This window comes from Gymnoscopelus microlampas, assembly GCF_963454915.1.
Source record: "Gymnoscopelus microlampas genome assembly, chromosome: 8".
Classification (NCBI taxonomy): domain Eukaryota; kingdom Metazoa; phylum Chordata; class Actinopteri; order Myctophiformes; family Myctophidae; genus Gymnoscopelus; species Gymnoscopelus microlampas.
The window spans coordinates 36563548-36578792 of NC_139945.1; the positions used below are offsets into that span (position 1 = coordinate 36563548).

Genomic DNA, 15245 nt, shown 5'->3' on the forward strand with positions numbered 1-15245 from the left:
GCGCAATGTCTTGTAACCGGCGGAGGAGAGAGGCGAATAAAGTGCTTTTTTCAACTCGTTTGTTAGATTTTATGGTGAGTTAAAATTTCAAACATCTGTGATCATTTCAGAATACCTTTACTTTTTGGATACGATGTGCAGAAAGGGGTAAGAAACATGTAAAGTGGCAAATGTGCGGACATTTTTCAGCCGAACGGCAGAGAACGATATGGAACCTCATCTCGGAGCTACAGCGGAGGGTGAGGTTCCGATTGGAGCTACTCTCATCTGCTGACACTACACTCAATAAGGAAAACCAGCCTGTCGATTCCAGCGTTGCTCTTGTTTTCACATTCAATATTTTTGTGGGCCACGAAAATGTTCACATTAAATATTTTTGTGGGCCACACACACCTCAAGAACAATTCGCGCGCGTGCAATTTTTACATTTTGTGGGAGGCAGGGAATAATCATAGTATACCTTCAAAAAAAAAGTAGAACACAACACTGAAAGGACCCCCAGTTTGACATCCATTAGGCTATTGACCCCCATTTAATGGCATTTATATCTCTGGGACCCCAATTTATATTGTAAAATCAATGTTAATTTAACTCTGAGTGTCCCCAAATGGAACCAAATGGACCCGTTAGGGTCCATTTGGTTCCATTTGGACACTCTCAGAGTTACAGACCCATAAGGGTCCATTTGGTTCCTATCCATCATTTAGCTGGGGACCCCCTGGAACCCCCTCAAGTACCCCTGGGGGTCCCCGGACCCCACTTTGAGAACCAATGAGTTATATCACCACTTTTAACAGCCTGCTCAGGGACTACAGATGAAAGCTAGCTTCTGGCTAACTCTGGTTCATTACACGGATGTGAAAACCAACATGTTGATTAATGTGCACTGTGTCCCTGGTAAATAAATAAACATGATAGCAATACTGTTGATAATGTAATCATTTAAAACGTCACTGCCATGCAGAAGTTGTAGGCATACTTTTATAGCCGTTAGCACTGGTTAGCCTAGGTTGTTTTTAACCCAGTTTCAGAGGCTGCTTAAAGTTAGTTTTAGCAGATCTACAAGCTCAATTTTAACAGACAAGATATAACAAATGCAATGTTGATTAAAAGCTGCATTCTGCGTTGTATAATGAATTGTTATGGACAGGTCGATTGTGACATAAGTTTATGAAAACAAACCAACAGAGTCCTGGGGCCTGAAACAAACGTAACCTGGCGTTTGCACTTAATTCATTTAAGGCCCGTACATGTACATAAACGTTCAAATTTCAAATATAAAGTTCTTACCTCATGGCCACGGATGTGACAATTCTGTTCGAGCCCTCAGAAGTAACCGTATCTTCAGTATTGTTCAATAAAAAGCATTTTAATCCGATCGGTGGCCATTTTCTCAGCATGTCCGCCATGCTTTCAACTCCATTACCCATCGGTTGGTAGGTGTACTGCACTCTGATAGACTGTGCCAGCTATGAGCAAATGGCCACCGATCGGATTAAGATGCGTTTTTATTGAACAATACGGAAGATACGGCTATTCAATTCAATTCAATTCAATTTTATTAAAGTGTCAAATCACAACAAGTTGTCTCAAGACACTTTACATGTAGAGAAGAGACCCAACATCCCACCCTGAGCAAGCAATTTTGCGACAGTGGCAACGAAAAACTCCCTCTTAATTCAACAGGAAGAAACGTCAGGCAGACCCTAGGCTCTAGGGCGGGGGCCTTCTGCCTCGACCGTGTTGGGGGAAAGAAGAGAGAGAGAAAGGGAGAGACAGAGGAGAGACAGAAAGAGATATAGTGCAAGCAGTAACAATAACAATAATAGCAAATATAATAGTGTAAGATACTAGCATATGATAGTATAATATAGTACAGCAATAGTGTGTATGCAGTATATAATGGAATAATATAAAAATGTTTAAGATAATATAATATGCGGTATAGTGTAGTGTAGTAGAAGTCCACGGTCGTGTCCAGGTCGTGCTCCATGGAGAGAGGCCCGGTCCGGTCCGCAGTCACAGTCTTGAGCCGCAGCTGGGGGTCCGTAGTAACAGTCCATAGACTCCATGGAGAGGCCCAGGCCCGGTCCGCAGTCACAGTCTTGAGCCGCAGCTGGGGGTCCATAGTAATAGTCCATGGACCTGCGACGTGGGTGGTAGAAGAAACTCCGGGGAACGAGTCCCCGGTTGTAGAATTAGTGGCAGGCCTTACTAGAGCGTGAATCCGTACAGGGTTAATTACGATTGTACCAATGGGACACAAACCCATACAACCAAAGGGAGGACGGGAAGAGAGAGGACGAGGGGAGAGGAGAAGGGGAAGGTGGGGGAGAGAGGATGACTATAGGGGGACTGAGTCTATACACTTCGGCTATAGGCTTTATCATAGAGAAAGGTTTTTAGTCTAGTTTTAAATATACAGAGTGTGTCTGCTTTACGGACTGAGACTGGGAGAAGGTTCCACAGCTGAGGTGCTTGAAACTTAAATGCTCTACCTCCTGTTCTAGTTTTTTGGGGGTTTACTGGAACCGTAAGCATTTTTTCATACTGTGGACGCAGTGGTGTTCTGGCTGGTTTACGGGGCTCGATGAGTTCTTTGAGATATACTGGTGCCTGTCCATTGAGAGCCTTGTATGTGAGGAGGAGAACTTTAAACTCTATTCTGTATTTAACCGGGAGCCAGTGCAAAGAGGCCAATGAAGGAGTGATATGATCTCTTCTTCTGGTTCCTGTCAGTATGCGCGCAGCGGCATTCTGGACAAGCTGCAGGCTATTTAGGGACTTACTTGGGCAGCCTGATAGTAAGGCGTTGCAATAGTCCAGCCTAGAAGTAACAAATGCGTGGACAAGTTTTTCTGCATCATTTTGGGACAGAATGTGCCTAACTTTTGCAATATTACGCAGGTGAAAAAAGGCATTTCTTGAAATTTGTTTTATGTGGGACTGAAAGGACATGTCTTGGTCAAACGTGACTCCCAGATTCTTTACAGTGGCCCTGGAGGTCAAGGTAATACCATCTAGGGTAAAATTCTCATCGATTAATTTATCTCTGAGGTGCTTAGGGCCGAGTACAATAACTTCAGTTTTGTCCGAGTTGAGGAGTAGGTAATTACGGGTCATCCAACTCTTGATGTCTATAAGACATGCTTGAAGTTTAGCCAGTTGATCTGTTTCATCTGGCTTCATTGATAGATATAATTGTGTATCATCTGCATAGCAATGGAAATTTATAGAGTGTTTCCTAATTATCTCACCTAAGGGAAGCATATATAGAGTGAATAGTATTGGTCCAAGTACAGAGCCTTGTGGGACTCCGTATTTAACCTTTTCGCGTAGTGAAGGTGTATCGTTAACGTTTACAAATTGAAATCTGTCAGACAGATAGGACTCAAACCAGTTCAATGCAGCACCCTTAATGCCAACCAGATGCTCAAGTCTCTGCAACAAAATATGGTGATCAATAGTATCAAATGCAGCACTGAGGTCCAACAGAACCAGTACAGAGAGAAGGTTACTTCTGAGGGCCCGTACATAATTATAACATCCGTGGCCATGGGGTAAAAACTGTGTTTGAAATCTGAACGTTCATGTAGTCCAAAAAAGGCGGGAAAAAATACAAATAAAGTAATAAAGGCGGGAAAATAAGTAATATTACTCACCTCAGACAAAAGACGACGAAATGAAAGTAGATCAGTGATATATGAACCGAAATCAAGTAGAACAGTTTCCATAGTAATCTATCATCGACCGGAGAGACCTAGTATCGAGCGACCTAGCATCCGCTGGAAACCTTGAGAAGTGAGCCGAGCTCTGCGGGAACGGTGGATTTAAGGGGCGGGACAAACCAACAAGGGCTGTGATTGGTCTGACAAGCAGACATGCGTACATGCAAGAGGGCATCCCCGGGAATGCCCTCTCATGTGTACGCAAGCACAGCCCCCCCCCGCCCACACCCACACACACGCTGTTACACGCACGCACATGCGCACGCACCCAAACAACTCTATGACGTGCACACACAAACACGACACGAACACGACACAAGCCCCGCCCCCCTTCCCCACACACACACACACACACACACACACACACACACACACACACACACTCTATTACAAGCACGCACATGCGCACGAACCAAAAATAGATACATTTGTTTTCAATGCAAACGTCATTTCACTAATTTAAAAGTTAAAGAGAAGAAGTTAGCGAAATATATAACAGCAATAATAATAATAATAATAATAATAATAATGAATATTGATAATAATAACATTATATATATTGTTTTAAATAAGAAATACATCAAATTAGAATTAACAATGCAAGGAATAAATATAATAGCAACAGAATAAGAATAATAAAAACAACAAAGCTAAAAAAAACAAAACAACTGGGGAGCAATTCATCTTTGGAATTATTCAGTAGTAGTATTATCTGATTATATGATTGAATATTATTGAATAAACACTGGTTATTGTGTTCAATCATTTTAAACAGGGCAGTCATGTTAAAAAAACATCAACAGTGGTGGAACAAGTACTCAACTGTTTTGCTTAAGTAAAAGTATCAATACTGCAAAGTAAAAGTACTCTGTTATAAAAATATGTGCTGACCGATTGTGAGAGACCACTGTTGTTATCAATACTGTACAATCAATTGAAAAAATAGCATACAGATGTGTCTACAGTGCCACAACTGTACAGTTAAGCCAGATCAAAGTGAAAGTATCAGTAGTTAAACCACTGTGCACAGTAGTTGAGATTTAGACCCAAGACCTGATCTGTGTGTGTGTGTGTGTGTGTGTGTGTGTGTGTGTGTGTGTGTGTGTACATCTCTCACAGACAGACATCTCACTCATTGTTTTTAATCAGTAATTGTGCAATAGTCTGTGTTCTTATCTCTCTCTCTCTCTCTCTCTGAGCCCCCCCCCCTCTCTGAACCCCACACCTCCCATTGTTTGAACAAACCTCTAATTTGCATGTGTAAGGAACATTCCCTAGCAGAGAAAAGAGAGACGTCCAGGTATCTTAAAGGCATTTTAAGGTAAACAGTCCTCTCCCGCATTCATTGAAAAACTCCCACCAATCATTTATGTTAGGTGGGTGTATGCCTTGCCCATGTATCCAGGTATATCACCTTTTTCACCCAGTACTTCTTCACAGCTTGTTCTCAGCAACCAAAACAAAACCATCTGGAAGGAAGTGAAAATTACAGAACAGGAAGCAGTTGCTGAATATATAGAGAAAAGTGTATTGCGCCCTCTGGTGGGAACAACATGCTACAACACCTCTAAAGTTTCCAGTAGCCCTATGACTCATATGGGTATAAATGACCATAACAATGATAAGATCAGAAAATCAGAATATAGAGCTTTAACGTACGGTAGGGTTAAAACAAAAGGTTTTTTGTTAAAAGGTTAAAGCACCATATTCTGATAGTAATCATTACTATAGAGCTTTGTTCAGTTACAGGAGTCTCCATGTCTCTCTAGCCCTAGAATGTCTGTGATCTTACATACATTTCAAGTATTCCAAATACACAGTCATAGATTCCCCTCGTAGGGGCGCTGTGTAGTGACGATCTGCGCGGCCGTAAAAGTGCTCTAAACTCCGTCTGTACTCACCCAATAATTAATTCCTAAGACTTGGGGTCATTTTTTGTCCTCTAGTGTCATATCCATTTGAAAGTTCTGACAGAAAACGTGTGTTTAGTCAAATATCTCCACTTTTCCACGAGCTTCACACGGACGACTGTCTGGATGCGCTAGGGGGGCCGACTTGAGTGACGGACCCACACAAGTAAATCGGTCCGTCACTCAAGTCGGCCCCCCTAGCGCATCCAGACAGTCGTCCGTGTGACGCTCGTGGAAAAGTGGAGATATTTGACTAAACACACGTTTTCTGTCAGAACTTTCAAATGGATATGACACTAGAGGACAAAAAATGACCCCAAGTCTTAGGAATTAATTATTGGGTGAGTACAGACGGAGTTTAGAGCACTTTTACGGCCGCGCAGATCGTCACTACACAGCGCCCCTACGAGGGGAATCTATGACTGTGTATTTGGAATACTTGAAATGTATGTAAGATCACAGACATTCTAGGGCTACATGTCTCTCCAGCTCTTTATTAAACAGAAAATACAATATCAGGTAGGTGACAAATTCAGCCAATCAGGAGAAAGTACCCATTTAATCAGCTTAATTTTTATAGCGTTCCAGTTCCAATTCTGTCTGCTCATTTCTTTGTCTCACCACTTCCAATTGTTTAATCTATATCCTGTCTTAGTTCTCCATCCTGATTGGATACAATTGGTATCCTGACCTGAACATTTCTAAGTGAATAAGTGTACATCTGGATACAGTGTCTTCATATACATTCATATTCAGATTGAAGTAATCTTTAAATATTAGTTAAAAGGTTGAAGCTCTATATAGTGATACATACTGAGATAGGATGATGCCTGTATAATGCATGTAACAATTCAATGTCAGAGTTCAAATATAAACGCCAACACAATGAGTAGGGCACAACAGGGAATCGAACCCCATCCCAGTAAAACCAGGAGCTCCATGCCTGTGCCTTTGTTTTGTGTTTTTTTTTTTTTACGCGAACGACGCGGCGCAAATGAAACGCGACGCAAAACCCCTAGCAGCAGCAAAAGGAATAAAAACATGGTTCTTACCTTGAACACCAATCTTCACTGCATAGAGGCAGCTCTTCACTGCAGCAGCAGCATAAGAGTTCTTACCTTGAACACCAATATTCACTGCAAAGAAGCAGCTCTTCACTGAACAAGCAGCATAGTTCCTACCTTATGTCTTCTTCTGGTGAATTTTCTTCTTCGACTTTATATCCTGAAAAGACAGAGGCAAAAAAAAGTGTTCAGTTGTGTAGGCCTACATGACCATGGTCACATTTAGGAAAACATGTTTGCACCCTTGTGGATGTAGCTTTGCCAGCCCCATCCACACTTCTAATTACCAGAGGTGGAAAAATAGCTAAAATGTTACTAAGTAAAAGTATCACCAAATTGTAACCAAATGGACCCTTACTGGTCTAACTCTGATAGTGTACACATTGTAACCAAATGGACCCTTGCATTGGTTCACTGGTCTAAAAGGAATCAAATGGACCCCAACAGGTCCATTTGGTTCCAGTTGTACACTGTCAGAGTTGAAATGTAAACGTTTAAGAACCATTGGTTTAGATGACACTATAAACCATTGGAACAGAGTGCAGATTGAAAGAGTTTTCCTTCACTCTGTTATGAAATACAATTCCTCACTTTGTCCATTTCAATGTCACTAATTAACGACTAGTTCTCCAAACTGAATTATTTTAAACAAAGCTGTTAAAAGTTGGTGGTTAATAATAATCTTTAGTTACCTGCTTGCCAGTGTGAAGGGCTGGAGTTCCATCTGAACTGAACCAAACGGACACCTGGAGTCTGTCTCACACCTGAGCTCTATTTATACCCAATTAATCACTGCTCACCACGCCTAGAGCCCGCCCCCCTATATAGCTCACTGTGTTAATGTGCTCTCTACACGCTCCAAAGGTCCAAATAAGCATTTTGAAGATTTTTTGGGAAAAACCTGTTGAACACAACTATGGGGTCCCCCTGACAAAGCATCTTCTTCAGATAGGGGTCCAGAACCCGGCAAAATACACATTAATTTGGGTGTCCTTGACATGAAAATGTTATAGAACCACTAGTCTGGTAGGAAGGGGGGGGGGGGGGGGGGGGGTGGTCACATGCCCCCGAAAGATATATATTTCTAACCTACCTTTTTAGAATCCTTAAGGTGTCTAGTTAATGAATTTTGATGTTACCAGAGACAGTTATTGTCCATATGTTTTTGTTTTTTTATCATATGTTGTGTCCATCCTGGATTTTCGGCTGTGAAAAATAAAAACTTCAAATCAAAATCTTCAAATCAGCTCCTGAACTATACATAATACATCCGACAGAAACGATTCACCCCATTTTATTTTCGTCTTTTCATGACAAATAGATTGATATGTAGATGCCATAGTTCCATCATGTTTAGTGCATAAAAACCCAAATCAACACAAAGAAATGTTAAAATTCGCCTAAACAAGATCACAACAACTCCTCCCCCATGCACCCTATTGATATATTTTTTCTAACATTTGCATTTTTACAATCTTCAAGATGTGTAGTAAACAAATGTTGTTGTTCCCCACTTGAAATATTGTGGGTTGGATGTTTATTCTGGCATATTGGATGCTATAGTGAATTTCCACAAATGCAAAAAAGAGAATGTAAAATTTACATAAGGTCTTAACTATACATTATTCTGAGACAAATGTCCCATTTTCTGTTTCATTTTCGCATGAGGCATTGAGGGAGATGGCTAGTGACATAACAGGAACATTTATGGAACATTAACACTAAAGGAAATGCTAAAATGTGGGCAAATCAATAGGCAGAATTGGGCCAGAGGACCTTTACCTACTAGAGAGACAGTGTAGTGTCTCAGTAAACTATAGGATCATAGAATACAGAGAGACAGTGTAGAGTCTCAGTAAACTATAGGATCATAGAATACAGAGAGACAGTGAAATCATGTCTCAGTAAACTATAGGATCATAGATGTCACGGTCCGCTCCTCGGGCCGTGTCTGGCCGCGTACTCTGTCATGTTTATTTGGACCTTTTGCCCTAAGAGTGTACAAATGGAACCAAATGGACCCGTTAGAGTCCATTTGGTTCCATTTGTACACTCTCAGAGTTACAGACCCATAACGGCCCATCATTTGGTCCCTAACTATGGCATGGCCAGAATATCACTAGTGTAGTCCAAGGGGCAGACTAATGTCTCCAAGGGGCAAATAAAAAAATGCCTCTGGTGATAAACCCGCCCCACATTTGCATACTGGGCCCTGATTGGTCCCTCACAACTTCGGAGGGAGAGAAATCCAATCTCTATTGAGAGGGGCCAGACGTAATCTGCCAAGGGCATTTTTTTTTTTGCAATGGCACTATGGCAGATTCGTCTGGAACCAGGCTATAACTACCCATCATTTAGTTGTGGACCCCCTGGAACTCCCTCAAGGACCCCTGGGGGTCACCGGACCCCACTTTGAGAACCAATGATTTATGACATCAGATATCTTCATACATGCGTATTTATGGATTTATGTATTTATGGGAAACCGCTGATCCGGCCGATTCCCCACCAGGCAACGCACTTCTTTGGCTCCTTTGGGGTACACGTGCCAGGTTTGGTTCTCGCAATACACGGGTAGTTATGTCAGTTATTATGCAATACTGTACCTGTTTCACCCGTTGTCAGTGTACTTAGGGAAACACATTGATTAACATTGCACTTGGAGGCCCGTCTATGACGTCAGCTCAAGCAGTGATCAAGTGAATGGGGAAGCCATATGTTTAAAGGGACGGCCCTGTTGAGAGCACGAGCTGAGCTGTGATTGTTACGTAAAAGCATGGCTGATTAGAAACACTTATTCAATGGCTGATTAGAAACACTTATTCAATGGGCAGTCTGACAGACAGCTGATTACAGCTGGGGTGTGTACAGTAGGCTATGACTCCCATGTCCTACGTAAACTAACGCCATCCATGCTGGATGCGAAAACGAAATAAAAACGAAATAAAAACTAAGCTACGATGACTAAAACTAAGACTAAATATATTGTCAAATATATAGTCAATCTACAAGCTCACAACGCGTCACGCTGCGACGCGTTGTGAGCTTGTAGATTGGCTATTTTCAGCATGCAACCAAGTTTAAAATCAGCCATTACGACGCCATCAAGGCACCGCCAAAATACATTTTAGTCGACTAAATCAACTGTACATTTAGTCGACTATATCTTATGATATTTAGTCGACTAAAATTAGACAAAAACTAAAACATTTCAGATGACTAAAATATGACTAAAACTAAATGGAATTGTATTCAAAAGACTATGACTGAAACTAAATCAAAATTTGCTGTCAAAATCAACACTGGCCATGCCTCATTTCTTAACCACCTGAACTCTTGCCATGATGAGGGCCACTCACTCCCTCTCGCGCTATCAGCCATATATATTTTTGGCACGCTCTATAGAGCGTACCAACGCGGCGTCACCACGGGGAGCGTTGGCATTGGGCGTGGCATTGGGCAATGTTAAGTCAACCTGGTTTTTACCCCTCAAAGATGTCCGCCGCTACCAAAAGACACTTGTTGACGCCCCTTTCAGGAATTTTGGCACGCTCTATAGGCAGTGGTGGAAAGTAACTAAGTACATTTACTAGGTGCATAATGATGAGTAGCCTACTTTCAACTTTTGGTACTTTAAGTACATTGTGATACCAATTTTTGCACTTTTACTCAAGTAGGCCTACATTTTGAATTCTGGACTTTTCATTGTAACAGAGTATTTCTATATAGCCTATTGATCAGTAGCAGTATTGATACTTTTACCTAAGCAAAACATTTGAGTACTTTTTCCGCCACTGTGATGTGTTCAGTGCAGGATACCAGCGCTTACAGTCTAGTCTTATTATAGCCTGGTCCTTGAAATGAAAAACTTAACACTGTGTGTGTGTCTGCACAAACTAAAAGCCACAGCACCTGCTATGACCAGCGCCAAAAAAAAGACCTCGGCTTTCCAACAAGCTCTTCAGCGAGCCAGGCTTCAACCAAGGTCACACTTTAATAACAACACTTGACACATTGCTAATTACGGTCTAATCAACCCGTTTCTTTGCCCAATCAGCACAACACACTCATACCCTTTGACGCATGACATCCTTGAGTCAATTATTTCTATAGGCACAGTTATCAGATCATTTTGCTGTGGCGCTGTGACGCGTTGGTAGTTTATTCCTTTTTTTTAGCAAGCGAAAATTCGGCTTGTAGACTAGACCAGGGGTCTTCAACGTTTTCAGGCCAAGGACCCCCTAGATGAGAGAGAGATGAAGCAGGGACCCCCTCTATATTGTTAAAAAAATAATATAAAATCACACCCAGTGTGAAGTGGGCGGTGTGGTCACAGTGGTCATCACAGTGATGGAAGTTCACTTAAAGAAAAGTAATATTTCTGAAGTGTGTGGTGATATCTATAGTTATTAATTTCATCATGCGTCTTGTTAGCTAATCACAGTACTGGGTTAAGGGTGTGAATAGAGGTGTACAATGGTTGGTCCACAATGGGTGATTCACTTAAAAAAAAAAACATAACTGTGTTTTTTTTTTAAGTGAATAGTCCTATTTATAGGGCTATGCACATGTGTCATGTGTTTCACTAGCCAATCACAGTCCTGAATAGAGGCAGCCAATAAGGTCAGCCAATCATATTACAGCTAGTGGTCATCACAGTGATGGAAGCTCACTTAAAGAAAAGTATAGACTTGCATTGAATGTGTAGGGGTTAGGGGTGCACAATGGTGGCCAATCACGGTGCAGGGTTAGGGGGGTACAATGGTGGATAGTATAGATTTGCATTGAATTATGTAGGGGTTAGGGGTGTACAAATTGTGTTTCAGATTAAACTGTTGTTTATTTGGTCTGCTCTTTTTTCCCTCTACACCAAACACCTCTTTGCCCAAAATAGCCGATCTACAAGCTCACAATGCCTCGCAGCGTGAGGCATTGTGAGCTTGTAGATCTGCTATTTTTTGGCTAAAGTTCTCCTCAGCATAGGGATGCTAGGGTTCAAGTGGTTAAGGTAAAAAAAAATATCATATCACACAAAGATTTGGCGGACCCCTGTAGTAACTCTGAGGACCCCCTAGGGGTCCCAGACCCCCTATTGAAGACCCCTGGACTAGACCTCAAGTGACAGTTATTGTGCTGTAACTTGTGCTATAATAGCAGACATGATTAGCTCGTCTTTCCTACATCAGACAAGACTACGAATTTAACACAGTAGCCTAATAGGCAATACAGTGTCTTTTGGCTGATACAGGGTCACTTTAATTTGACTGAATGAATGCATGCATTCTTCTATGCGCACAGCAGTGGTGGAAAAAGTACTCCAACTTTTTTTTTTACTTAAGTATAAAGTAACAATACCACAATACAACACAATATTGTTTTACTCTGTTACAAGTAAAAATTCGATATTCAAAATTTACTTGAGTAAAGGTATAAAAGTATTGGCATCAATGTACTTAAAGTACCAAAAGTAAAAGTACTCATTATGCAGAAATGTCCCATAGAAATGTCCCTTAGAAATCTTTCGAAAATAGCATTATCTACAAGCTCACAACGGCATTGTCGGCAATGTTCAAATAGCCGCAGTATAGGGCTGAAGAGGTTAACGTATGTTTTGTAATAATAATACAAATCTGCAAAGTAACTAAAGTATTCAAATAATTGTAGAGGAGTAAAACTAAGTACAGTAGCCTACAATATTTGCCTCTGAGATATAGTGGAGTAGCTTATAAAAGTAAACGTATAGAACATTGGAAATACTCCAGTAAGTAAAAATACCTAAAAAAGTACAGTACTTGAGTAAATGTAAATGTACTTTACACCTATGATGCGCACAGACCCGATTCCGAATGACGTCGGCTTCATATCCCAGCGACGCAGAGACGTCCGAGATAATAGTTAATGAAACTTATGTACACACAGTACACAGTTACTAAAGAACTCGGCTGCTGCTCGGTAAATGACCAGCTGCTCCCGTGGGAGGAAGGAGGAGAGACCAGTGGTGTGTTCTACCGTCAGATGCTGTGTACGGCGTATACCTTGAGATTTTTTTTCGGCACTACCGTATACCTTCAAAAACTGTTTCATCCATTGAAAACGCGAGAGCGTATACCCACGACCACGCGCATCGTATCGTAGCGTATACCTTCCGAAAAAAAAATAGAACACAACACTGGGAGAGACGGTAACACAAAAACACGGCTGAGAGATCATGATGGATCCGGATACTTTTTGGAACGAAACGGCTGCCGCGCGCGGCGACGAGGCGGCAGACGACGCGACCACGGACGCGATATTCCTCGCGTTCAACTGCGCGATCCTGAGTTTAACCCTGGTCCTGGGTTTACCCGGGAACCTGCTGGTGTGCTGGGTGGTGTACCGGACCAAGAGCCTGCAGAACTCCAACAACGCGCTGCTGGTCAGCCTGGCCGCCAGTGACCTGTTGAAGTGCTCCGTGGACACGCCGCTGTTGCTCTTCTCTCTCCTGCGCTACGGCCAGGAGGGCTCGGTGTCGCCCGCCCTGTGCGCCCTGCAGCAGTTCATCTACGCGCTGTGCAGCTGCGTCCAGCTGCTCACGCTGGTCGGCATCAGCGCGGAGCGCTTCCAGGCCATCGCCCACCCGTTCATGCAGACCGAGCGACGCAGGGCGAGGATCCGCCTGTGGATCCTCTCCATCTGGGCGTGCGGGCTCGTCCTGGCCGTGGTCTCGCTGACCCTCTCCAAACAGGCCGTCTTTTACATGCTCTGCCGTCGGCTGGTGTGGGGCCAGTTCCGCGACGAGTCTCACGCCGATTACACGGACCCGTTTGGGGCTTACGTGCTGGTGCCGGTGTGGGGCTGCTCCCTGACCATGATCATCGTCCATTACCTGAGGATATTCCGCATCGTGAGGCAGCACAGCAAGAAGGTGTTAGACAGCGGGATCCAGCTGAGGCCGACGGTGGTGGGACACGTGTGGAGCTGGCTCAGCCTCACAGCCGGTGGTGGAAAAAGTACTATTTCTTTTTTTAACTTAAGTTAAGTATCAATACTGCAATGTAGAAGTAGGCTATACTCTGCATGTCTGGAATTCAAAATGTACTTGAGTAAAAGTACAAAAGTATTGGTATCAAAATGTACTTAAAGAACCAAAAGTAAAAGTAGGCTTACTCATTATGCAGACTGCCCCATTTAAAGTTTTCAAAATGTATAAAAATCTTTTGAAAATAGCTGATCTACAAGCTCACAACGCGTCGCTTTGCAACGCATTGTGAGCTTGTAGATCTGAAGTTGTGTATGTTTTGTATAAATAACCAAAATCTACAAAGTAACTATAACGTTTTCAAATTGTTGTAGTGCAGTAAAAGTTAACATTTTGCCTCTGAGATGTAGTGGAGTAGTAGGTAAAAGTACAGACAATTGGAAATACTTCAGTAAAGTAAAAAATACCTCAAAATTGTACTTAAGTACAGTACTTGAGTGAATGTACTTAGTTACTCTACACCACTGCCTCACAGCTTCAGGACCGAGGACAGTTCCAGCAGCTTCAGCACCCCGGACAGCTCCCGCCGATTCTTCTCTCCCCCCCGCCGCCGCCGCCGTGGGCTCGTCCAGCGGGCAGCAGTGCCCGGTCATCACCGTGGCAGAAGCGGCCAGTCCTCCTTCCAGGGAGAAGAACCGATCATCTCTAAAAAGATCCGCCACGGTGGTATCACGTCCGGAGATCGTGGGGGCGGTGTGTCTCTTGACCCCCCACGCGAGGGTTCTCAGCCTGAACCCCAGGTGGGCCCCCACATGATTGTTGGGGGGTCCCCAGTGAAATGACAATTTAAGGACTTATAAGACATTTTTAATACCCACAAAAAATAAGAAAAAATAAAGAGAGAAAAGAAAAAGAAAATGTAGTGCTTTTGCTGAAGTGACAGTCTTCCCTCACCAAATGTAACATATAGAATTGACATTGTGTCAACAAATCTCATCATGTCCATGTAAACTTTTGATATAGGCCGTGTGGTGACCCTCCAAGAAGTGCCTAGAAAATGAATTTCGTTCCCATGTCTTGGATCTACTTTTTCAATGCATTTTTGCATAGACAATACCCTTGTGGACTTTGGGTTAAAATACCTCCGCACAAAATCCTGCAGTATTTTTTCACAAGCCAGAAATGTATATTAAAGTGAATAACCAAAAAACGAAAATCTTGTGCTGCTATTTTTGCTTGTAAAATATTGAAAACTGATTTTGGCAACACAAAATCTTTCTCAAATGTCATAAATACATGTACCTAACATCTGAAACAAGTATTGGTGCCTCATGTTTGAATTTTGATCATGAAATGTAGAAAGAAAACGCTTCTACTGAAGTGATTGGTGCCCAGCACAATGAAACATACACATAGCACATTTAGCTAAAAGCTTATATTTCATACATAGAAAATGTCATAACCTACTGTGTACTGAAAGGTAAGAGAAAAAAAGCAGCACTAATGGCTGAAAATCAGCCCTCTAGATTGGAATAATGCCAAAAATGGACTACAGTAAAATAAAAACACTAAAGCTCCAAATTAT

General features: G+C 42.3%; 1 protein-coding gene across 1 annotated transcript; it reads left to right on the forward strand.

Moving 5' to 3' along the window:
- Positions 1-12913: 12913 nt before the first annotated feature.
- On the forward strand, positions 12914-14476 carry LOC311050564 (melatonin receptor type 1A-like; the record flags this gene model as incomplete). Its single annotated transcript, XM_084064650.1, has 2 exons — positions 12914-13691; positions 14196-14476. 2 exons carry the CDS (start codon positions 12914-12916, stop codon positions 14474-14476), a joined length of 1059 nt encoding a protein of 352 aa, XP_083920776.1.
- Between the last annotated feature and the right edge of the window lie 769 nt (positions 14477-15245).